General features: G+C 43.1%; 1 protein-coding gene and 1 long non-coding RNA gene across 2 annotated transcripts; both read left to right on the plus strand.

Annotated features, from left to right (window-relative positions):
- The first annotated feature begins 2,611 nt into the window (after positions 1 to 2,611).
- On the plus strand, positions 2,612 to 3,187 carry LOC127081334 (kinesin-like protein KIN-12B). Its single transcript, XM_051021601.1, has 3 exons — positions 2,612 to 2,902; positions 2,985 to 3,122; positions 3,164 to 3,187. Exons 1-3 carry the CDS (start codon positions 2,615 to 2,617, stop codon positions 3,185 to 3,187), a joined length of 450 nt encoding a protein of 149 aa, XP_050877558.1. The 5' UTR covers positions 2,612 to 2,614.
- An 18-nt stretch (positions 3,188 to 3,205) lies between these two features.
- Positions 3,206 to 3,987, plus strand: LOC127082589 (uncharacterized). Its single transcript, XR_007788192.1, has 4 exons — positions 3,206 to 3,293; positions 3,576 to 3,701; positions 3,788 to 3,847; positions 3,932 to 3,987. It is a non-coding gene; the product is annotated as an uncharacterized LOC127082589 (long non-coding RNA).
- Positions 3,988 to 25,069: the final 21,082 nt, after the last annotated feature.

Genomic DNA, 25,069 nt, shown 5'->3' on the forward strand with positions numbered 1-25,069 from the left:
CAACAGGAAAAACAAATTTATCAACTTTGACCAGAACATCCTCAACTACCCCAAAAGGTCTCTTCACTGAGTGGTCAGCAAATTGAAGTGTCATTCTGGTATCTTGAACATTTCCAATTCCTAGCTTCCTGTAAATAGACAAAGGCATAAGACTAACACTAGCCCCCAAATCAATCAGCGCCCTTTTAAAAGACCTATCTCCAATGGTACACGGGATGGTCACAGAACCTCTATCTGGCTTCTTTACTGGAATCTTCATACCCTGCAAAATAGCACTACAAGTTTCAGTTAATATAACAGGGTCAGTGTCAGTGGTGCGCTTCTTGGAGATGATGTCTTTCATGAACTTCGCATAGATAGGCATCTGCTCGAGTGCCTCAGAGAATGGAATATTGATTTCTAATTTCCTGAACAACTCCATGAATTTCTGAAAATTTTTCTCATCTTGCTTCTTCTTTTTGTTTCTTTGTGGGAATGGAAGCTTAATGATGGGTTTTGATTCAGGTAGCTTTTCTTGTCCCACCGGCAGTGTCACACTTTCTTCCTCAGGTGGTGTCTTGTTTTCTAAGATTTCCAGGTCCACTTCAAGCAATTGATCTTCTTCTTCATCCTTCTTCTTAAGATCTTCAACAGATTTCCCACTTCTTGTTGTTACCGCACTCACATTATTGTGCTCCCTCGGATTTGTCACTGTTGCACTAGGTAATGCGCCTGGTGTTTGGGAATTTGTTATCTGTTGTGCTATCTGACCCAATTGAATCTCCAGATTTTTAATGGATGCATTGGTGTTCTTCTGATTATTCCTGGTTTCTTCCTGAAATTGCATACTCTGAGTTGCCATCTTCTCTATAGCAATCTCCCAATCCGCTTTCTTAGGTACTTGTTGCTGATAAGGTTGTTGTTGGTACGGTGGTTGTTGTTGTGGAGGTCCTTGGTTCTGAATATTACCCTGCTGATCTTTCCAAGAGAAATTAGGATGATTTTTCCATCCCGGATTATAAGTATTTGAGTAGGGATTATTCTGCCTCAGGTAATTTATTGCTTGCACTTGTTCTGCGGTGGCAACACAATGCATGGTAAAGTGTGGTCCACTACAAATCTCACAAATCATGGTCGGATTCGGTTGCACTTGAGCAACATTCTGGGTACCTAAATTCATAGCTTTCAATCTTCTTTCAACCTCAGCAGCAACCTGGTCTTCCATTTTCACTACCTGATTTGCTAATTTCAAGTCAATTTTTCCCTCCGGCTGATTCACAGTACGGTCATATAATTCCAAATGTTCATTCGCTGCAATAGCTTCGATGATCTTTTTGATACCGGTTGCTGTAGAAAAATTAGATGAGCCACCAGCAGCTGTATCAATGAGTTGCTTAGTCTTCATCTTCAGCCCGTTTACAAAATTCTGCATTTGTTCAATTTCATCTAGATTATGTGTAGGACATGCAACTAAACATCTCTTGAATCTTTTGTATGCATATCCAAGTGTCTCTCCGTCTTTCTGTTTAAAATTCACAATGTCATACCTCTTACGGATATACACAAAAGCAGGAAAATACTCGTTCAAGAATGCTATTTCCATTTGTTGCCAAGTAGTAATGCTTCATGCGGGTAGGGAATAGAACCATTCCTCAGCGTCCTCAGATAACGTGAATGGGAACATGACCAATCTCTTTGCCTCTTCAGAATGCCCATCAATTTTTAATGATGTAGTCATAGTCAGAAACCTCTGCAGATGCTTGTTTGCATCCTCATTGATCTTTCCTGCAAAAGGTTTGCTTTCTAACTGACGGATAGTTGAGGGGTGTAACTGGAAGTGAGCAACATTAACCGGTTGGTTAACAATGGTCAACCGCACTGCTGGGTTATTCTGTCTGCCATAATCACCTAAAAGTCTTTCCGCTGGAGGTGGGTCTGCAGCCATGTTTTCAGTGTTTGGATGTGAATCTGTGTCTGACTCAGATTTTTCAGAGTGAACAGAAACTGGTGTGACAGGTGTGGCCGGTTCTTCGGTGTCAGAGTTGGCCAGTTTCTTTCTTCTAGCTTCTCTGAGCTTTTTGCGCAATGTTCTCTCTGGTTCTGCGTCAAAATGAAAATCAGCTGAGGCCTTACCTCGCATACACAGATTAGACAGAAGTTAGTTAATAATAATAAAAATACAATTAACAATAAATAAAATTTTAGATGCAGAGCAACAAAATTCTAATTGAAAATAAATTAATAAACTCTACTATCTTTGGCAATCCCCGGCAACGGCGCCAAAAACTTGATGGGAAAATAGCAAGCACTACGCCAAAAAGGTTTTTTAACAGCGCATCTTAGACAGCGCTTTTAAAAGAAAGCGCTGTCTAAGGTTAAAATAAAAATAAAACACGGAAAATGTTCTAAAAAAATAATGAAAGCGCTGTCTAAGGGGGGGGTCTTAGACAGCGCTTTTAGAAAGCGCTGTCTAAGACCCCCCCTTAGACAGCGCTTTTAGAAAGCGCTTTTAAATATAGACCTTAGTCAGCGCTTTTGAGAAAGCGCTGTTTAAAGTCTTTCAATTAAAAAAAAAATTAAAACCAAAAGCGCTGTCTAAGGTGGGGGTTTAGAAAGCGCTTTTGGAAAGCACTTCATGCTTCCAAGAAACCCAATAGCGAGGGACACAGCAGAGCTTCCATCTTCATCAAGCCCTAGCAGCTCCGCCAAAACCAGACCCTCTTCTCGCAAACACAAACCCTCCAAAGAAAACGATCCTCCTTCAGATCACAACATCATCGTCCCTTACTCCCCCTCCCATGTCAAATCCAAGAGTCCGTTACCACCAAGACCTCCTTCTTCCAACCCTCTCAAACGCAAACTTGCTCTCGACACCATCGCCGCCGAAAATTCACTCCCGGCAACTACCGATTCCGGCGTTAAGGTTTTTCTCATCCATTTAGGGTTTTTAGATCTTGTTAATTTATTATCCGGTTTCTTATTTTGTATCTGTATGTGTTGTGTAGGTTATTGTGAGGATGAGGCCGTTGCGGAAGGATAAGGACGAAGGAGATCCTATAGTTCAGAAGATTTCTGGTGATTCGTTATCAATTAATGGCCGTGCTTTCACCTTTGATTCTGTTGCTGATGTTGAAGCTACTCAGGTATGGTTTCTATTTTTGTTTCTGCTCAAACTGTTTTTGAGTTACTTCATTTCTACTGTGGTTGAATTTTCTGATCCTGTTTTTCAGCTTGACATTTTTTAGCATGTTGGGGTTCCTTTGGTGGAGAATTGTTTGGCTGGTTTCAATAGTTCTGTCTTTGCTTATGGACAGGTTTCCTTTTTCTCACTATTAACATTTACTTGCTTAATTTGCTTCATTTCTCATAGTGTTGTTCTTGTTAGGTATTAACATTTGGTATTTTGGTTGCTTATTTTGCTGCATTTCTCATAGTGCTGTTCATGCTAGATATTAACATTTAGTTGCTTATTTTGCTGCATTTCTCATAGTGCTGTTTCTGTTAGATATTAACATTTAGTTGCTTATTTTGCTGCATTTCTCATAATGTGTTCCTGTTAGATTTGATGTTTTATGTATTCTATTTGAAATTGTTAGACGGGGAGTGGGAAAACGTATACTATGTGGGGTCCTGCCAATTCTTTGGCTGAAGAAAATGTAGCAAAAGAGCAACAAGGACTTACACCCCGTGTTTTTGAGAGACTGTTTGCGCGCATAAAGGAAGTAAGAGTTCAGTTCTATTCCTAATTAAATTATTTGAAGACCTCTTGAAGTGTTTTGGGTTGTTTACAGTTTTATTTACTGCACAGGAGCAAACAAAGCATTCTGATCAACAGCTCAATTATCAGTGCAACTGCTCTTTTCTTGAGGTTGGTTGTTTATCTATTTCTTTCAATGTTCCTGATCTTAACTTTGTCATTTTAGTCTGCATAATAACACAATGTTTTTGCCAGATATACAATGAAAAGGTCACAGATCTGTTGGATCCGAGTCAAAGGAACCTTCAGATAGAACCTAAGCATTAAAGGTTTTATTTATTGTTTATCATGTTTCACTGCTTTATACCGGAACTGATTTGTTATCCTTTATTCAGATTAGAGAAGATGTCAAATCAGGTGTGTATGTTGAGAATCTTACAGAGAATCAAGTGTCTACAATGGAGGATGTTACTCAGTAAGAAGTACACGGAAACATACGATTGTGATCGAGTTGAAGAGATTGTAGACGCACATGGTTGCTTTGATTATAAGTTATATCTGATAATGCATGATTTCTTTATTTTTTTGTTTTCAATTGCTTTGATTATAAGTTATATCTGATAATGCATGATTTCGTTATATTTTTGTTTTCAATTGCTTTGATTATAAGTTATATCTGATAATGCATGATTTCTTTATTTTTTTGTTTTCAATTGCTTTGATTATAAGTTATATTTGATATTTGATGGTTTCCTTGGTTTATTACAGGTTAGACATGGCTGATGACCAACATGAGGAAGTTAGTAAAAAAGTATCGCGGAAGAAGAAATTCGAAGAGGCATCACAGTAATGAGAAGGGTGGTCCAAGGAAGATCTCGAGGCATCATACTAGATGTCTATTGGAGCAACCAGGGACAGCTTATAGAACCTAATGGGCTCCTAGTAATCGGGAGCTTCATGCAAGATTGGAAGCCATGCAAGCTGAGCTTGATGCATTGAGGAGAGAAAGAGAGGCTAGCGCCTCAATAGTATACAGAGATGCTTCGGACAAAGACAGTATCAACTGTACCTTTCAGCCGAACATTCCAGAGGTAATTACATATAATTGTCTTAAATTGAACTATTTGCTTAAATTATGTATTTGACATATATACACATTAACGATTTCTTGTTATTATTGGTTTTAGGGCATTTCCCATTGTCAGCTGTATTTGTCGTCACCATACTATCGGATGGTTGGCAAGGGAAAAGTGCATAACGTTAGCGGAGTATTACTCCACACTAGAGAGCTCCCTGCTGGATGTTTGAAGGTATCAGTTGATATTGCAGTTGAGCCGAATGCAGCATTATCATGTATCTGAAGATGAAAGATTGCGAAGAGCCTCTTGTCGAGGAAGGACCGGATCCGGATGACAAGTGGACATTGATGTTTGATGGGGCTGTGAATATGAACGGCAACGGTGTTGGGGCAGTATTGATTAATCCCAAAGGCGCACATATACCTTTCTCTGCTAGATTGACTTTTGACGTCACCAACAACGAGGCTGAGTATGAGGCTTGTATCATGGGGATAGAAGAAGCCATTGATCTGAGAATCAAAACGCTTGACATTTATGGAGATTCCGCTCTAGTGATCAATCAGGTCAATGGAGATTGGAATACGAACCAGCCGCATTTGATTCCGTATAGAGATTACACCAGAAGAATACTGACGTTCTTCAAGAAGGTGAGGTTGTATCATGTCCCCCGGGATGAGAATCAGATGGCTGAAGCTCTGGCCACTTTGTCGTCCATGATCAAAGTTCATTGGTGGAATCATGTGCCACATGTTGCGGTGAATCGACTCGAGAGGCCTGCGTATGTGTTTGCAGCCGAGTCTGTTGTGATTGATGAGAAACCGTGGTATTATGACATCAAGAACTTCCTCAAGACTCAGGAGTATCCTGAGGGTGCGTCAAAGAATGACAAGAAAACCCTGAGAAGGCTAGCTGGAAGCTTTTATTTGAATCAGGATGATGTGTTGTATAAGAGAAACTTTGACATGGTCTTGCTCAGATGCGTGGATAGACACGAAGCAGACATGTTGATGCAAGAAGTGCATGAAGGTTCGTTTGGTACCCATGCTGGTGGTCATGCAATGTCCAAGAAACTATTGAGAGCCGGTTATTACTGGATGACTATGGAATCCGATTGTTTCAAGTACGCTCGGAAGTGCCATAAGTGTCAAATCTATGCTGATAAGGTGCATGTACCACCAAGCCCTCTGAATGTCATGAACTCGCCTTGGCCGTTTGCCATGTGGGGCATTGATATGATTGGGAAGATCGAGCCTACTGCTTCGAATGGACATCGCTTCATCCTGGTTGCGATTGATTACTTCACCAAGTGGGTGGAAGCAGCTTCCTATGCTAATGTTACCAAGCAGGTGGTTGCCCGGTTCATCAAGAAGGAAATCATCTATCGTTACGGGGTTCCTGAGAGAATCATCACTGACAATGGTTCGAATCTCAACAACAAGATGATGAAAGAGCTGTGCAAAGATTTCAAGATTGAACATCACAATTCTTCTCCTTACAGACCGAAGATGAATGGTGTTGTAGAGGCAGCAAACAAGAATATCAAGAAGATTGTGCAGAAGATGGTCGTGACGTACAAGGACTGGCATGAGATGCTACCTTTCGCTTTGCATGGGTACCGTACCTCAGTACGTACGTCGACCGGGGCAACCCCTTACTCCCTTGTGTATGGTATGGAAGCAGTCCTACCTGTTGAAGTGGAGATTCCTTCTCTGAGAGTTTTGTTAGATGTCAAGCTGGACGAAGCCGAGTGGATTCGAACAAGGTTTAATGAGTTGAGCCTTATCGAAGAGAGACGGCTAGCAGCTGTGTGCCATGGGCAGTTGTATCAGAGAAGGATGAAGAGAGACTTTGATCAAAAAGTGCGTCCTCGGAGCTATCAAGCTGGTGATCTAGTTTTGAAGAGGATCCTTCCTCCCGGTACAGATAACAGGGGCAAGTGGACTCCTAATTACGAAGGTCCATATGTTGTGAAGAAGGTCTTCTCCGGTGGAGCCTTGATGCTTACAACTATGGATGGTGAAGATTTTCCGTCCCCTGTTAACTCAGATGTAGTCAAAAAATACTTCGCATAAATTGACCCGCTGGACAAAAAGAATAAAAGAGTCCAGGCAAAAAAGGGCATCCCGGCGAACCAAAAAACAGAAAGAAAAGGTTCGGGCAAAAATTAGGGATAAAAATGAAAAGAATTTGTACACCCGGTAAGTCGAAAACCCGCAAGGGCGGCTTAGGCAAAAATGGGTATCCCGGTGGATTGAAAACCCGAAAGGGCGATCCAGGCAAAAGAGGGATTAGAGTGAAGACTACAGTCTGAGTTATCTGTACTTCATCGCGCTTTGTCGTCTTCCATCTTGAAAGATGTGATCGGTCCAGTCATTCTTCTCAGAAAGCAAGGAGTTGGGAGGAAAGCTGATGATCTGTGGGTTATAACAGAATTGGGAAATAGTGGATGCCGTGTTCACATTGCCATTAGGATAGATTTTTCCTTTTGTGCGCAATTACCTTTTTCTAGGAATTGCTTCCCAATGTATTTGCCTTTTCAGGCCCATTTTCAATCAATAAAAGTCGTTATTCAGATAAATAGTTCTCTTGTTTTTATTTTTGCTGTTTTGTTTGCAAAAACGTCCGAATTTTTGATAAGCATTGCATATAAGAACATGAAGGCTAAACAATAACGTGCAAAAAGATGAAACATTTGAAAATCATTTTGAATGTTGAGGACACTTGAGCGTATCTTGTCCATGTATCCCCTGGAGGCATGTTGTTGTGCTGTTTTGCAGGTTGGCATCTGTGAGGACGTTTCCTCAACAGATATTTTCCCAAGCAAGTATGGAAGCTATCAGAGCTATGTTCCCCAACAGAGTTGCTTTCCATAGTAGATCTCCCGAGCAGAGATTGGCGTTGATAATTTTCCTCGGCGAATCCCCGAGTGGAGCGGGTTCAATGAAATTTATCTCCAGCAGTTATCCTATCTGTGGACTGGATGGGTCGTCCCCAGTGGAGTAGCATTTATTTCCCAAAGCAGAGTTTTTCCTACTTGTGGATTGGTTGGCTCTCCCCAGTGAAGTCACCAGGTTGTCCCTAGCAAGTCGCCTTATTACTCCCCAGCGAGTTGTTTTGTTTACTCCCCAGCGAGTTGCTTTGTTTACTCCTCAACGCAGTCGCCTTGGTTCGTCCCCAGCGAGTTGTATTGGTTGTTCCCCCAAGCTGAGTCCCCGAGTGGATTGGGTCCTGAAGGATTTCCCCAGCGGAGTTTATCCTTTCCCCAGCAGCAGTGCTATTCTCCAGCATGAGTGAGAAGTCGGTGCTCTCCCCGCAGAGTTGGAGTATCTGATCAGTTTTGGCTCCCAAGACGGAGTTGTTCATCCTTGCATTTTGCATGTAGTGATCATTGCATCCTCAAACTGCGTAGCATTTCCATTCGATATGGAGCATTACGCCATAGAAAAATTCAAACATATGCATTCATGTGTTAACCCAACCAGATCGTATCCCCGACAGAGGCGGATCGTTTGTTCAACATCGGTACAGCACGTTTGCTACAGTTGCTCCTGACAGCATTCAGGATTGATATTCCAGAGAGGTTTATTTCCTCACCCGTCCGCGAACGGAAAGCTTGTTTCTCCCCAGTGAGATCCCCAGCAAGTGGTCAGCCTTGCCTTGACGTATTTAAGATGTCATTCTTGTGATACCGGTAAGTGTCATGTCAGCACCCGCGTGTGTTCTTTCTTTGGTGTCGGTAAACACCATTGCTTCGGTGTCAGTAAAACATCTAGTCCTACCCCAGTCATCGATAAATGTCTGGTCTTTTTTTTTTTTGGTGTCGGTAAATACCATCCTTTCGGTGTCGGTAAACATCAGGTCTCATCCCAGTCATCGGTAAATGTCTGGTCGCCTTTGTTTGATGTCGGTAAACATCATCTTTCGATGTCGGTAAACGTCGAGTTTTTCCCCAGTCATCGGTAAATGTCCGATAATTCCCCAGCTAGAGATCCCTAGTAGAGTCGTCGGTAAACGTCCTGTCTGGTTTCCGGTTGCAAGTGTTTGTTTTTCCTTCCCCAGTAAAGTGTTCACCTCTCCGTTGGTGTTGATAAATGTCGAGCCTCTCCCTTTCGTCCGTTGACGTCTGGTCGAGTATTCCCCCCAGTCATCAGTAAATGTCTGGTCGTTTTTGGATGTTGGTAAACATCAACTTTCGATGTCGGTAAACATCGAGTCTCCCCCAGTCATCAGTAAATGTCTGGTAGTTTTTGGATGTCGGTAAACATCATCTTTCGATGTCGGTAAACATCAAGTCTCATCCCAGTCATCGGTAATGTCTGATCGTGCGTATTTCCTGTTGATAAAATCAAAAATCCCCAGGAGTCGTCGGTAAACGTCTTGTCTGATTCCATTTGCAAATATCTTTTTCCTCCCCGGGTGGAGACGCCATCGGTAAATGGCCCCGTTTGCTTCGATATCGGTAAATATCGAATGCCCAGTTTAGCCGCCATCGGTAAATAGCCCCGCTTTCTTTGATATCGGTAAATATCGAGTCCCCAGTTGGAGCAGCCATCGGTAAATGGTCTTGCTGAAGTTGATATCGGTAAATATCAAGTTGCTTTGAAGCCACCATCGGTAAATGGTCTTGCTTCCTTTTAATATCAAGGTGTTTCCCAGCAGCCATCGGTAAATGGTCTCGCTGAAGTTGATATCGGTAAATATCAAGTTTCCAGTATTTAGCCATCGGTAAATGGTTTTGCTTTCCTGAAGTTGTCGTGCAGCCGTCATCGGTAAATGACTTGGCTTTCCTTTGTATCATATCCGGCAGAGTGCAAATTTCTACGGTTCTTCGGTATTCAATCCCTGTTTACCCTGAAAGTCTGACAGCCGTTGCTCTCATCCATTCGGGTTCCCAGTTGATTGAATAGGGGCAGCTGTAGCACCTCAAATTTGCACCTCCCATTTTGTACATACATTTTCATCATTAGGTCATTAACATTACATTGTCCACTGCATAGCATTGCATTGTCCTTTGCCCAAGTGCAAGCCATCAGACAAGATTAGGTCAACTGGTTATGAGGATCAGTCAAACAAGCAAGCAAATGCATTTCTCAAGGAAGCAAAGCCCTAGGGTTGGTTCAACATGTTCACATAACCTAGGGGTCCTTTTGAAGTGGTTTGGTCAAGGATTGGGTGCTCAGAAGTCATTAGTCATTGTTCAATCCCCCAGAAACCCTAGAAAGTCAACTATGGTCAACTGTGCCTGAAATCAAGGATTTGAAGGTAGGAGATGGTTTGAAAGGCCTCATTCATGTCCATACAAGTCTCATTTGACATTGCAAACATCAACAATGAAGAATTTGAGGTCAGATGAAAAGGTTTTCAAAAATAGTAAGTGACCTATAATTGGAAATTGCCAAAAATGGAAAGTTTTTCTCCTCAAGTTTACATCATCATACAAGCTTCAAATGAATTTTTGTCCAACATGAAAGTTGAAGATCTTGCTCTCACCTTTCCAAAAAGTCCAAGAACATCCATTTCTCATGTGTGGTTGGCAAGTTATGATCAAATCATTGTCAAGAAATTTTGAACTTCAAAGTGGGATAACTTTCACACCATTTGGCCAAATTGAGTGGGGTTTCTTGCTACATTTCACATTTGACATGTTCTATCCAAATCCTTCATCACATTTCATCAAATCCCATCACATAATTATTTGGTTTTTCACTTGATTTTTTGGTTGGAATTTTCAAATCTTAAATAATGCATTGTTTACACTTGGCAACAATTCCATTGGCTTACAAACAGAGTTTTGAGTGGATTTAGGCCCATTTTCGTGTACTGTAGCATGCACCCCATGCACATGAAGGTGAATTAGCAATTTGCACAAAAACACTCATTTCATTAATCCTCTTGGCTTGGTTTAATCTGGTTTAGAAAAGATCATTAACAGATGGTATATATGCATAATCAAAATAGAAAACACATTAGCATTTCATTTTCTACTCAGATCTAGATCCAAAAGTGAAAATTCTTTCAACTTTTGCTCTCATTTTTTTCTGCAAAATTTCCATAAACCTTGCCTAGTTCTTCATTGTGCCATCATCCACAAGCAAGATTGAAGGTGTAGCAAGCAAGGATTCAGCAAATTCGAGCCAAATCTGGAACTGTTACATTGAACATCATTAATGGAAACTGTAGATTTGAGCACGATTAAGCAAGACTGAGCATCCAACACTCTTTCATTCATCAACTTGAGCACCATAGAGCTTCTGTTTGCACATTTCCAAGCCAGAAAAACACATTTCCAGTTCTGCAATTCTTTAAAGGTCAGATTTCGAAATCCACCATTCATGAAATTATGTTATGGTTTGTGTAGATCTTGCATCCATGAGTTCACTGAACTTTATAGTTTTGATTTTCATTGAGTATTAAGAGAGATATGCTGAATTTAAGATTGGTTGTTGAAACTTATTTCGCTCGATCCGGATTTATTAGCATGAATTAGGTTAAACCAATGTTAGATTATTGATGTACATGATGAGATGAACCGATTGGTGTATCCATTTTCCATTTCTGTGAAAAAAGTTCATGATGATGATGAACTGGATGAACGCGCTATGAACCCTAAATATTTTGCCCAGAACTCGTGCTAGATCCATCATCCGTGTGTTTTGCATGTTTTTGCTGTTCGTGAGCCATGAAGCCAACCGCGTTGCGCCACGCACTTAAGTGAAACGCGGCGTTTCACTTAAGTGGCTCCTGAATTACGCTTTTGCCATTTTCCATTTAATCCATTTTAAATCATTTTGATTTCAAATTTTAATTTCATTTTCATCTTTAATCTTAGAAAAATCATAACTCCTTCAATATTTGTCCAAATAATGTGGGAGTTTTTGCATAATGTTCCTCATGATCTCTAGTTTTTTATGGTGATTTTTCCAGAAATTATGCACGTGTGGATTTCTGATTTGCTCAGGGTTTGTTCATGTGTATCCAATTTGTACCTTCCATGCCATTTTGCTTGTGAAATGATGATGCTTAATCCAATGAGGCTGAAATTTTTTGTGCTCAATATAGACACCTTTAGGGATTTTTTGGTATAGAGTTTGTGATTTTATCATTGCTGGTTGATGAGATATGATTTTTTGAATAGAGGTGTGACAATTTGTGTCACACCATTCTTGTCCAATTTGATGATTTTTGTTACTATGCCATATAAACTCAAAATAATCTGAATTTTTGCATGTTGAATCTTCTGGATGTTAAGTTTGCTTGTGAATTTTCCTGGAATTTTTGAATGCATTTCCTATTTGTTTGATAATTTCTCCCCTGTTTGACCAAATGTGGACTTCTTGTGAGACATGATTTTATTTGATTTGTGAAATTCTTGGTGTTTATTGGATGGATTTGAAATTTGGCATGTGTATTATAGACATCTTGAAGTTTTCCATGGCTTTGGTTTCATTCATTTATCTTATGCCAATTCTGTTTTATGCTTGCTTGAAGCTGATGCATGATTTGGTGCCTTGTATGAGCTTGCTTGAATATGCTTTGACTTGATGAATTTATTTGACTTGCTTCCCTTGGTCCAAATGACGTGAAATTTGGTGTGTTGATCATTGGATGAGTGCTGTTTAGCCATGAATTATTTGGTGATTTATTGAAATGTTCTTTAGTTGACTTGAATTGAATCATTCTGTTTGCTTCTATGAGCTTCAAATTGCATGCTTTGTACTCTATGCTTCATAAAATGATGATGGTTGATGATATGAATGTGAAACCACTTGGACTTGTTTCCTAATTGATTGATCTTGATTTTTGATAAGTTTCATGTTCTGTTTTGGTTTATTGCTCCCCTTTTGACCCTAGTCTTGTACTAGTGGTTTGTGCTCTCACATTTGAGCTTTGTTTCAGGTTAAGAGCACAATTGCTTATCCTTGATGATGTGCACTCAATTGGAGTTGGCTTATTGCTTGTTGATGACTAACTTTGAGTTTGTTTTGTAGGTTTTAAAACTTAAGTTTGAGCCTTGTGGCTTGCACCTTTGTGCATTGACTGTTGTTTGACTGTGTAGTTAACTGTTGATCATTGTCTGTTTGTCTTGTGTTTGTCTGGTATACTGATTATGTTGGATTGATTTCAGGTACCTTAGTTGCTATAGTTCCTTTGTGAACTGCTTTTTGCGTTGCTTGCTAGCTTGAGCATTGAGGTATAATGATCTCTTCTCCATGTAGTCTGGAAGACCTGGCCTGTTACTTGGCCAGGCACCTGTCTGAAGTCCTCCTTAAGAGGCAATGTTTGTGCTTGTTTATATTTGTCCCTATACATATCAAAGACCTTTGATAAGGCAATTGGCAGATACAAGAGATGTGTAATCCATCTCCTGCTATTCAGTTGAGTCATCCCTCTGCTCACACAGCTGATATTGATGCATTGTGGATAGTAACCCAAGATCCTTGTACAGTTGTACAGTTGAGTCAGTGTCATAAGTGTAGAAGGGTTCCCACTTTCTGGACCCACACTTCATTGTCTGAAGCTCTCCCAGGCCAGGGATAAGAGCTGTGAAGTCTCATCTTCACTCACCATTTCATCTGCTTCACCTTAACTCTCAATGTTAGGGTTAAGAGCTAACATTACCCTGTTACAGTGATTTGTTTGTCGAGGTTGATATGACCCCTCGACTAAAACCTAACCTTGATTGAGCCAACTGATTGCATATAGTGTGTGCTATTTGTGCTTGTGTGTTTGTGCTTTTTTAGTTTAGCTTGCTTCCAGTGCAAGTTAGGGTTAGTTTGGCTTGCTCCCTGTGCAAGTCATGTTTAGGTTAGCTTGCTTCCTGTGCAAGTTAGATAGCAACCTTAACTTAGGGATGATTTTGCATGATAACATCTAGGCTCAAGTCGTAGTCTCCCTAGTTGTGTCTCCCTCTGTTATCTGGTTAGGCTAGTCCTATGTCCCTGCGTAGGGGAACTACGTCGCCCTGATCCTCATACCAGATGAGGTACGTAGGCAGGAGATGAGTAGATCTCTCCGGGCGCCCTTTTTGTTTTGTCTTTGTGTGTGTCAGGAGATGGATGTAAGACCAGCGATTGGCATTCCGTATCCTCTTGTTGTATGCTCGGAAGTTGATATAAGTCCAGCGATTGGCATTCGGGTTCCAGTGTGGGTTGTTGGTTCGGAAGCTGATGTAAGTCCCGCAATTGGCATTCAGATTCCATGTTTGCCCGTGTTTTGTGTAGGAGTTTGACGTAAGCCCAGCGATTGGCAGTCGATTTCCTGTGTTGTTGTGTTTGGTGTACGTGAGCCGAGCTACGAATGCTCTGATTCTTCTTCGTCCAAGAAGATACGTATGCATAGGATGCGACATCCTAGCGAGCATGTTTTCCCCCAGTCCGAACTACTTCGACTCTGATGTCTGTGCCTGATAGACTAAGTAGGCCCAGGATGCGATATCCTGCCGAGTCAGTTTCTTTTGTTTTCCTGTGTCTCTTTCAGCCAGTGTTTGTTTATTTGAGCAGTGTTTAGCAACCATTTTCCTTCCTTTTGTGCTTGGATCCCGTCGAGTACGACGGATGCGCAGGGGTGCTAATATCTTCCCTTCGCATAACCGACTCCCGATCCCATTCTCTTTGGTCGCGAGACCATGTTCTTTCCAGGTTTACTTCGAGCGTTTCCTTTCCCTTTTTTGGGATAAATAACGCACGGTGGCGGCTCTGTTGTTCTGTTTTCCCGCCGGTTTTCGCGTAATGCGACAGCTGGCGACTCTGCTGGGGACTCAGAGAAGTTGACCTCTCGCTGGTCCATCTTCCCTAAGCGAGTCTCTCCTAGCGCTCTCTAGGTTAGGGTTTTGGTTGCTTTTGCTGTTATTTATTGCATTCATTATGTATTGTTTGCATTTATGTTTGCATTTATGTTTGCATTCATTCATATTCATTGCTCATCTGGCTGGCTGGTTGTCTGTTTCTCTCTGTTGGGGTGGGAGTTACTTGAGGTAAAAGGCCTAATACCCAGGCCATGAGTGAAATCTAGGATACTTAGGAATATAGTGAGTCATGGGAAGCGGGTGGTATTGCGCCACTTAACGGAACATTGACATCACGAGCAGTTCAGACCCTGGTGGGATATTATCGTTACATACTTCGGGTGTGTATATGATGATATTCTGCGAAAGGTTATTTATGTTGAGTTTCTTTTGACCTTACCCTGGCCTAGACGACACCCGTGAGTGGGGAGGGTTTGATCATTATTACAGGTACCGTTGGTGACTTGTGGTCCTGTTGGTGACTTTGGGTTCAGATGACAGTTTCCCAGTTGACTTTGGGTTTCAGATGAATTGGGGTTCTGAGTTTAAACCGAAGCTTCGATCCTGTGTTCTGAGATGCGCAGCCAGCCAGTTTTGTCTGCATCATTTGCATCATAGCATGTTTATTTTCAAAAAAATAAGCAAAAAAGAAAAGAAAAGAAAAGAAAAAAAACTAATCTCTGCATGCATATCATTTCTCAGGTACATTCCAGAGTCTGTTCACTGATAGAGATGGCAACAGTCCCAGAGCCGAAGCGGAAGACTTGTTCCTACAGCTTTCACCGTGAGCCTTTGACGTCCCTGATTGAGTTGAGTAGCCTTATGACCAGTGGTAACCAGAAGGGGTTTGTTGACCAGTATGGAGATATTCTGACGCTGTTGAAGATGGTAGTCGATCCGGTGCCGTTGCAGACTCTTCTTCAGTTTTGCGACCCAGAGCTTCGTTGCTTCACCTTTCAAGATTATCAGTTGGCGCCTACTCTTGAGGAGTACTCCATTCTGCTAAGTGTCCCGATCCGGTATCAGGTTCCTTTCTTGGAGGTGTCTAAGGAAGTTGATTTCATGGTTATTGCTAGAGCTCTTCATTTGAGTGTCAAGGAGATCAGTGATAGTTGGAAGACCAGTGGGGATGTTGTAGGGTTGCCTTTGAAGTTCTTGTTGAGGATTGCTAGAGAAGAAGCAGAGAAGGGGAATTGGGAAGCTTTTCAGGCTCAGTTGGCCGTCATGATCTATGGGATTGTCTTGTTCCCGAGCATGCCCAACTTTGTGGACTACGCTGCAGTCTGTATTTTCCTTGGAGGAAATCCAGTTCCTACTCTGTTAGCTGACACTTATTATGCCATTCACAGTAGGCATGGTAAGGGTGGAGCTATCAGATGCTGTCTCCCACTTTTACTCAGATGGTTCTTGTCTCTCCTGCCAGTCAGTGGACCTTTTGTGGATGCTCAGAGCACTCATAAGTGGACTCAGAGGGTTATGCCTCTTACCTCCTATGATATCAGATGGAAGTCATACCGGATGGATGTGCGGAATGTTATTATGAGTTGTGGAGAGTTCCGGAATGTGCCACTGGTAGGGACTAAGGGTTGCATCAATTACAATCCAGTTCTTTCTCTTCGCCAGTTGGGGTTCGTGTTAAAGGGAGAACCACTTGAGGCTGAGGTAGCTGAAAGTGTGTATTTTGAGAAGCAGGGTGACCCGGCTAGATTGGAGCAGATAGGAAGAGCTTGGAAGTCTATTGGTGTGAAGGATGGATCTGTCTTAGGGAAGAAGTTTGCCATCGCTATGCCTGATTACACTGATTGGGTCAAGAAGAGAGTGGAAACTTTGTTGTTACCCTACGATAGGATGGAGCCGTTGCAGGAGCAACCACCTTTGGTCCTTGCTGAGAGTGTGCCTGCTGAGCACTACAAGCAAGCCCTGATGGAGAATCGCCGGTTGAGAGAGAAGGAGCAAGATACCCAGATGGAGCTTTACAAAGCCAAAGCTGATAGGTTGAACTTGGCTCATCAACTCAGAGGAGTGCAGGGAGAAGATGCTAGCAGATTGAGAAGCAAGAAGAGATCCTACGAGGAGGTGGAATCCATGTTAGATGCAGAACACCGGGAGTGCTTGAGGCTACAGAGAGCTGAAGCCAGTTATCAGAAGAAGATCAGAGACCTGGAGAAGCAACTCAGAGACAAAGACATCCAGTTGAAGAAGGAGGTAGACTTGAGACAGGCATCAGAGAACCATCTTAGGGGAGAAGTTGTAGAGCTTAGAAGACAACTGAAGGAGAAGATCACCCCTCTACCAGAATGTTCGGAATGCACCCTGTTGATAGACCAGTGCCAGTACCTGAAGACTCTCATTTCGGGAGACCGTTTGTCTTAGCTTGTATCTTTGATGTGTATGTTGAGAATCACCTCCAGGCTTGTTGGATGGGATTCATCGTTGTATTCCGTTTATTTGGATCTTTGTTGACTTTGTTGTATGATCTTATTACTTTTATCTATGGATAAGGTTGTTGGTGTTTCATTTTGTTCTCATTTATCTTGTATATGTTGTTCCCTTGTTGCTGAGGTTGCCATCTTTTGAGGATGAATCAGGCTCTTTGAATGCCTGAGAAATGAACATATCATGTGCATCATACGCATCATTAACATCATACTCATAACATTTTGCATAGCAGGTGTTCTTGTTCGTGACTTCTCACTTTGGTTCCTGTGTTTAGGCAGGATAGCTGATCAACGCCCGCATCGCTACTCAACGAGATTGAATCATCAAAGGAACATGGATCAAGTGCAAGCTGAGTTAGCTGAGATGAGGGCTAACATGGCCCAGTTCATGCATATGATGCAAGGGGTTGCACAAGGTCAAGAAGAACTCCGAGCTCTAGTTCAGAGACAAGAAGCTGTAATTCCACCGGCCAACCAAGCTCTGCCAGAGGGAGGCCCGATTAATGAACCTGCTACTCCTGCTGTTCCCATCAACAACTATGCTGTAGGTGATGAGTTGAGGGGTATTAGAGTCAACGGTCAACCGATTGCTCCAGAGACTGTTAATGCCAGAGTAGTCCGTGCTCCGGCCCGTAATCAGGCTCCGATTGTTGACAGACAAGAGGATATGTTCACTCTGCTCAGTGAAGACGAAGACGTTTTGGGAAGGGTTGATGAGAGGGATCGTAAAGTTGATGCCCTTGCTGAGAAGATCCGGGCTATGGAATGTCAGAATTCTCTCGGTTTTGATGTTACCAATATGGGGTTGGTGGAAGGCTTGAGAATCCCTTATAAGTTCAAAGCACCGTCCTTCGACAAGTACAACGGTACTTCTTGCCCTCGCACCCACGTGCAGGCCTATTATCGGAAAATCTCTGCCTACACGGATGATGAAAAGATGTGGATGTACTTTTTCCAAGATAGTCTATCTGGGGCTTCTTTGGACTGGTACATGGAGTTGAAGAGAGATTCTATCCGCTGTTGGAGGGATCTGGGTGAGGCCTTCTTGAGGCAATATAAGCACAACATGGACATGGCGCCTAGCCGGACTCAGCTGCAGAGTCTTTGTCAGAAATCCAATGAAAGCTTCAAGGAGTACGCCCAAAGGTGGCGTGAACTGGCTGCGAGAGTTCAACCCCCTATGCTGGAGAGGGAGCTAACTGATATGTTTATTGGCACGCTACAAGGAGTATTCATGGACCGGATGGGAAGCTGCCCATTCGGTAGTTTCTCTGATATCGTCATTTGTGGTGAGAGAACTGAAAGTTTGATCAAGGATGGTAAGATCCAAGACGTGGGTTCATCATCTAAGAAACCTTTCTCTGGGGCACCTCGCCGGAGAGAGGGTGAAACCAATGTTGTACAACACCGAGGGAATGTGTACAGGGGAAATCAGAACAGAAATCAGTATCACCCGGTTGCTGCTGTGACCATTCCAGCACCTCAACCTCGTCAACAACAACAACAAAGAGTTCAACAACCGCAACAACAACAACAACAGCAACGTCCGTATCAGCCCAGACAGAGGATGCCTGATCGACGTTTTGATCCGTTACCAATGTCGTACGCCGAACTGCTGCCCGAACTACTCGGGTTAGGGTTTGTTGAGTTGCGTACAATGGCTCCGCCTACAGTATTGCCTCCTGGGTACGACGCCAACGTCCGTTGTGACTTTCACTCCGGGGCACCAGGGCACCATACTGAAAAATGTCGGGCTTTCCAGCACAAAGTCCAAGATTTGATCGATGCCAAGACGATTAACTTCGCTCCGGTGCCTAACATCGTGAACAATCCTATGCCTCAGCATGGTGGGCATAGAGTGAATAATTTTGAAGGGGAAGAAGCTGAAGATTTGGTTGTTAGTGTTGATGATGTTCAGACTTCTCTGCTGGTTGTAAAGGGTCGTCTGCTGAATGGGGGTGTCTACCCGGGCTGTGATGAGGATTGTTTGGGCTGTGCAGAATCTGAGAATGATTGTGGTCAGTTGCGGGCCGGTATCCAGGGTATGATGGATGAGGGCTGTCTGCAATCAGTAGGGCTGTAAAAGATCGTGGGACGGTGTCAACTGTCACCATCTACTTTAAACCGTCTGAAGGACGAGGCCAGAGAGTTGTTAGTGCGCCTGCAACAAGTGGTAATCCAGTTACCATCTCCGCACCAATTTCTGCCAGTAATCCAACAACAATCGTCGCTCCGGTCAGAAGGGCTGTGGACAGTAGGGCCGTACCCTGGAAATATGATAATGCCTACCGAAGCAATAGAAGGGTGAGAATCGGGTCAGGCCGTCGAGTCAAGCGCCTGTGACAATCAGTGCACCAGTTAAAACTCTTGTGGTTGTGAGTCCCGTTGTGGACAACGTTGGTGGACCAGGAGGTTTCACTCGAAATGGACGACTGTTTGCTCCTCAGCCGTTGAGAGATGCTAATGCTGAGGCTTCTGCCAAGTCAAAGAGCAAACAGGTTGTCGTTGACGAGGAACCGGCTCAGAAGGAGGTGCCTGAGGGTTCATTTGAAAAGGACGTGGACGAATTTATGAAGATCATAAAGAAGAGTGATTATAAGATCGTAGATCAACTTAATCAGACCCTGTCCAAGATTTCAATACTCTCTTTGCTGCTGTGCTCTGAGGCACATCGTAATGCCTTATTGAAGATGTTGAACATGGCTTACGTACCTCAAGAGATTTCCGTCAACCAACTGGAGGGTGTGATGGCCAATGTGAGCACCAGGCATGGTGTAGGATTCACTGACCTAGACCTAACGCCTGAGGTTCGCAATCATAACAAAGCCTTGCATATCACTATGGAGTGCAAGGGGGCAGTATTGTCTCACGTATTGGTAGACACTGGGTCGTCGCTGAATGTGCTGCCTAAGCAAATTCTGAAGAAGATTGATGTTGAAGGGGTTGTGCTTACTCCTAGTGACCTGATCGTTCGTGCTTTCGGCGGATCCAAACGTTCTGTGTTTGGGGAAGTTACTTTGCCGGTGAAGATAGGTCCGGAGGTCTTTGATATAATCTTCTATGTCATGGACATCCAACCTGCCTACAGTTGTTTGTTGGGGCGTCCATGGATTCATGCAGCAGGGGCAGTCTCGTCGACTCTCCACCAGAAGCTCAAGTATGTATGGAACGGTCAGATTGTGACCGTATGTGGCGAAGAAGAGATTCTGGTGAGTCACCTATCCTCGTTCAAATATGTCGAGGTGGATGGCGAGATTCACGAAACCTTATGCCAGGCGTTCGAGACTGTGGCTCTTGAGAAGGTGGCGTTCGCTGATCAGAGGAAGCCAGGTGCTTCGATTGCTTCGTACAAGCAGGCCAAAGAGATTGTTGACTCGGGCAAAGCTGAAGGCTGGGGCAAGATGGTGGACTTGCCTGTCAAAGAAGACAAATTTGGCATTGGTTATGAGCCTCTCCAAGCAGAGCAGAGTGTGCAGGCGGGTCCGAGTACCTTTACCATCGCTGGGCTGATGAATCATGGCGACGTCTTTGCAACTGGTAGTGAAGACTGTGACAGCGACTGTGATTTAGACAACTGGGTTCGCCCGTGTGCACCAGGGGAGTATATCAACAATTGGACGGCTGAAGAAGTGGTCCAAGTTACTCTTCAGACAGAGTAATTTTCTTTTGTTTTTTCATTTTGCATGAAAACCCTACGTTCTGCCCAAGGCTTAGTGGTTCATTGTAGGGCCTCATCATGTTTTTAATGATTATCATTAATAAAGGACGTTTTGCAATCAAATTTTGTGATCCCTGTCTTTCTATTTTTGTTTTCGTTTTCAAAACAATAAAAATGGCAATGTTTTTGTTTTCTGTGACTTTCTTGAACTCTTTTTCTAAAAAAAGGCATTAACATGCAGAAGTGATATCACGGAATCCACTATGAACAATCCTGTTATGGCTCAGTATGATTTTGATAATCCCATCTACCAAGCTGAAGAGGAGAGTGAGGAAGACTGTGAACTCCCCGCAGAATTGGTCAGATTGTTGAAGCAGGAGGAAAGGGTCATCCAACCTCATCAGGAGGAGTTGGAGATTGTTAATCTGGGTACTGAGGACACCAGAAGAGAGATCAAGATTGGGGCTGCTTTAGAGGACTCTGTCAAGAGGGGGCTGATTGAGATGCTGAGAGAATATGTGGAGATATTCGCCTGGTCATATCAAGATATGCCTGGGTTGGATACAGACATTGTGGTGCATCGATTACCTCTTAGAGAAGAGTGTCCTTCGGTCAAGCAGAAGCTTCGCAGAACTAGTCCCGATATGGCTGTCAAAATCAAGGAAGAAGTTCAGAAGTAGTGGGATGCAGGTTTTCTGGCTGTTACAAGTTATCCCCCGTGGGTGGCCAACATCGTTCCTGTGCCGAAGAAGGATGGCAAAGTCAGAATGTGTGTCGATTACCGGGATTTGAACAGAGCGAGTCCGAAAGATGATTTCCCATTACCTCACATCGATGTATTGGTTGATAATACGGCTCAATCCTCGGTATTCTCTTTCATGGACGGTTTCTCAGGCTATAATCAGATCAAGATGGCGCCGGAGGACATGGAAAAGACGACATTCATTACACCTTGGGGCACGTTCTGCTATAAGGTGATGCCATTTGGGCTAAAGAATGCCGGTGCTACCTATCAGAGGGCAATGACGACTCTCTTTCATGACATGATGCACAAAGAAATTGAAGTGTATGTGGATGATATGATTGCGAAGTCGCAGACAGAAGAGGAGCACCTGGTTAATTTGCAGAAGTTGTTTGACAGATTGGTCAAGTTCAAACTGAGGTTGAATCCGAACAAGTGCACGTTTGGTGTGCGATCCGGGAAGCTGTTAGGCTTCATCGTCAGTGAGAAAGGGATTGAGGTTGATCCAGCAAAAGTCAAAGCTATTCAAGAGATGCCTGAACCGAAAACTGAAAAGCAAGTCCGTGGGTTTTTAGGGAGGTTGAACTACATTGCAAGGTTCATATCTCACCTAACTGCCACGTGTGAACCAATTTTCAAATTGCTAAGAAAGAATCAAGCAATCAGGTGGAATGATGACTGTCAGAAAGCTTTTAACAAGATAAAAGAGTATTTACAGAAACCTCCAATTCTTATACCTCCAGTTCCAGGGAGACCTCTGATAATGTACCTATCAGTGACTGAGAACTCGATGGGGTGTGTGTTGGGACAGCATGACGAGTCTGGTCGAAAAGAGCATGCCATATACTACCTTAGCAAAAAGTTTACCGACTGTGAAACAAGATATTCACTGCTCGAGAAAACTTGCTGTGCTTTGGCCTGGGCTACTCGCCGACTGAGGCAGTATATGTTGAACCATACTACCTTACTGATTTCTAAGATGGATCCAGTGAAATACATCTTTGAGAAGCCGGCTCTCACCGGACGTGTTGCCCGTTGGCAGATGATCTTAACAGAGTATGATATCCAGTACACGTCTCAGAAGGCTATCAAAGGTAGTGTTTTGTCAGACTATCTCGCCGAGCAACCGATTGATGATTATCAGCCTATGATGTTTGAATTCCCAGATGAAGACATCATGTATCTGAAGATGAAAGATTGCGAAGAGCCTCTTGTCGAGGAAGGACCGGATCCGGATGACAAGTGGACATTGATGTTTGATGGGGCTGTGAATATGAACGGCAACGGTGTTGGGGCAGTATTGATTAATCCCAAAGGCGCACATATACCTTTCTCTGCTAGATTGACTTTTGACGTCACCAACAACGAGGCTGAGTATGAGGCTTATATCATGGGGATAGAAGAAGCCATTGATCTGAGAATCAAAACGCTTGACATTTATGGAGATTCTGCTCTAGTGATCAATCAGGTCAATGGAGATTGGAATACGAACCAGCCGCATTTGATTCCGTATAGAGATTACACCAGAAGAATACTGACGTTCTTCAAGAAGGTGAGGTTGTATCATGTCCCCCGGGATGAGAATCAGATGGCTGATGCTCTGGCCACTTTGTCGTCCATGATCAAAGTTCATTGGTGGAATCATGTGCCACATGTTGCGGTGAATCGACTCGAGAGGCCTGCGTATGTGTTTGCAGCCGAGTCTGTTGTGATTGATGAGAAACCGTGGTATTATGACATCAAGAACTTCCTCAAGACTCAGGAGTATCCTGAGGGTGCGTCAAAGAATGACAAGAAAACCCTGAGAAGGCTAGCTGGAAGCTTTTATTTGAATCAGGATGATGTGTTGTATAAGAGAAACTTTGACATGGTCTTGCTCAGATGCGTGGATAGACACGAAGCAGACATGTTGATGCAAGAAGTGCATGAAGGTTCGTTTGGTACCCATGCTGGTGGTCATGCAATGTCCAAGAAACTATTGAGAGCCGGTTATTACTGGATGACTATGGAATCCGATTGTTTCAAGTACGCTCGGAAGTGCCATAAGTGTCAAATCTATGCTGATAAGGTGCATGTACCACCAAGCCCTCTGAATGTCATGAACTCGCCTTGGCCGTTTGCCATGTGGGGCATTGATATGATTGGGAAGATCGAGCCTACTGCTTCGAATGGACATCGCTTCATCCTGGTTGCGATTGATTACTTCACCAAGTGGGTGGAAGCAGCTTCCTATGCTAATGTTACCAAGCAGTGGTTGCCCGGTTCATCAAGAAGGAAATCATCTATCGTTACGGGGTTCCTGAGAGAATCATCACTGACAATGGTTCGAATCTCAACAACAAGATGATGAAAGAGCTGTGCAAAGATTTCAAGATTGAACATCACAATTCTTCTCCTTACAGACCGAAGATGAATGGTGTTGTAGAGGCAGCAAACAAGAATATCAAGAAGATTGTGCAGAAGATGGTCGTGACGTACAAGGACTGGCATGAGATGCTACCTTTCGCTTTGCATGGGTACCGTACCTCAGTACGTACGTCGACCGGGGCAACCCCTTACTCCCTTGTGTATGGTATGGAAGCAGTCCTACCTGTTGAAGTGGAGATTCCTTCTCTGAGAGTTTTGTTAGATGTCAAGCTGGACGAAGCCGAGTGGATTCGAACAAGGTTTAATGAGTTGAGCCTTATCGAAGAGAGACGGCTAGCAGCTGTGTGCCATGGGCAGTTGTATCAGAGAAGGATGAAGAGAGACTTTGATCAGAAAGTGCGTCCTCGGAGCTATCAAGCTGGTGATCTAGTTTTGAAGAGGATCCTTCCTCCCGGTACAGATAACAGGGGCAAGTGGACTCCTAATTACGAAGGTCCATATGTTGTGAAGAAGGTCTTCTCCGGTGGAGCCTTGATGCTTACAACTATGGATGGTGAAGATTTTCCGTCCCCTGTTAACTCAGATGTAGTCAAAAAATACTTCGCATAAATTGACCCGCTGGACAAAAAGAATAAAAGAGTCCAGGCAAAAAAGGGCATCCCGGCGAACCAAAAAACAGAAAGAAAAGGTTCGGGCAAAAATTAGGGATAAAAATGAAAAGAATTTGTACACCCGGTAAGTCGAAAACCCGCAAGGGCGGCTTAGGCAAAAATGGGTATCCCGGTGGATTGAAAACCCGAAAGGGCGATCCAGGCAAAAGAGGGATTAGAGCGAAGACTACAGTCTGAGTTATCTGTACTTCATCGCGCTTTGTCGTCTTCCATCTTGAAAGATGTGATCGGTCCAGTCATTCTTCTCAGAAAGCAAGGAGTTGGGAGGAAAGCTGATGATCTGTGGGTTATAACAGAATTGGGAAATAGTGGATGCCGTGTTCACATTGCCATTAGGATAGATTTTTCCTTTTGTGCGCAATTACCTTTTTCTAGGAATTGCTTCCCAATGTATTTGCCTTTTCAGGCCCATTTTCAATCAATAAAAGTCGTTATTCAGATAAATAGTTCTCTTGTTTTTATTTTTGCTGTTTTGTTTGCAAAAACGTCCGAATTTTTGATAAGCATTGCATATAAGAACATGAAGGCTAAACAATAACGTGCAAAAAGATGAAACATTTGAAAATCATTTTGAATGTTGAGGAAACTTGAGCGTATCTTGTCCATGTATCCCCTGGAGGCATGTTGTTGTGCTGTTTTGCAGGTTGGCATCTG

This window comes from Lathyrus oleraceus, chromosome 5, assembly GCF_024323335.1.
Source record: "Lathyrus oleraceus cultivar Zhongwan6 chromosome 5, CAAS_Psat_ZW6_1.0, whole genome shotgun sequence".
Taxonomy (NCBI): domain Eukaryota; kingdom Viridiplantae; phylum Streptophyta; class Magnoliopsida; order Fabales; family Fabaceae; genus Lathyrus; species Lathyrus oleraceus.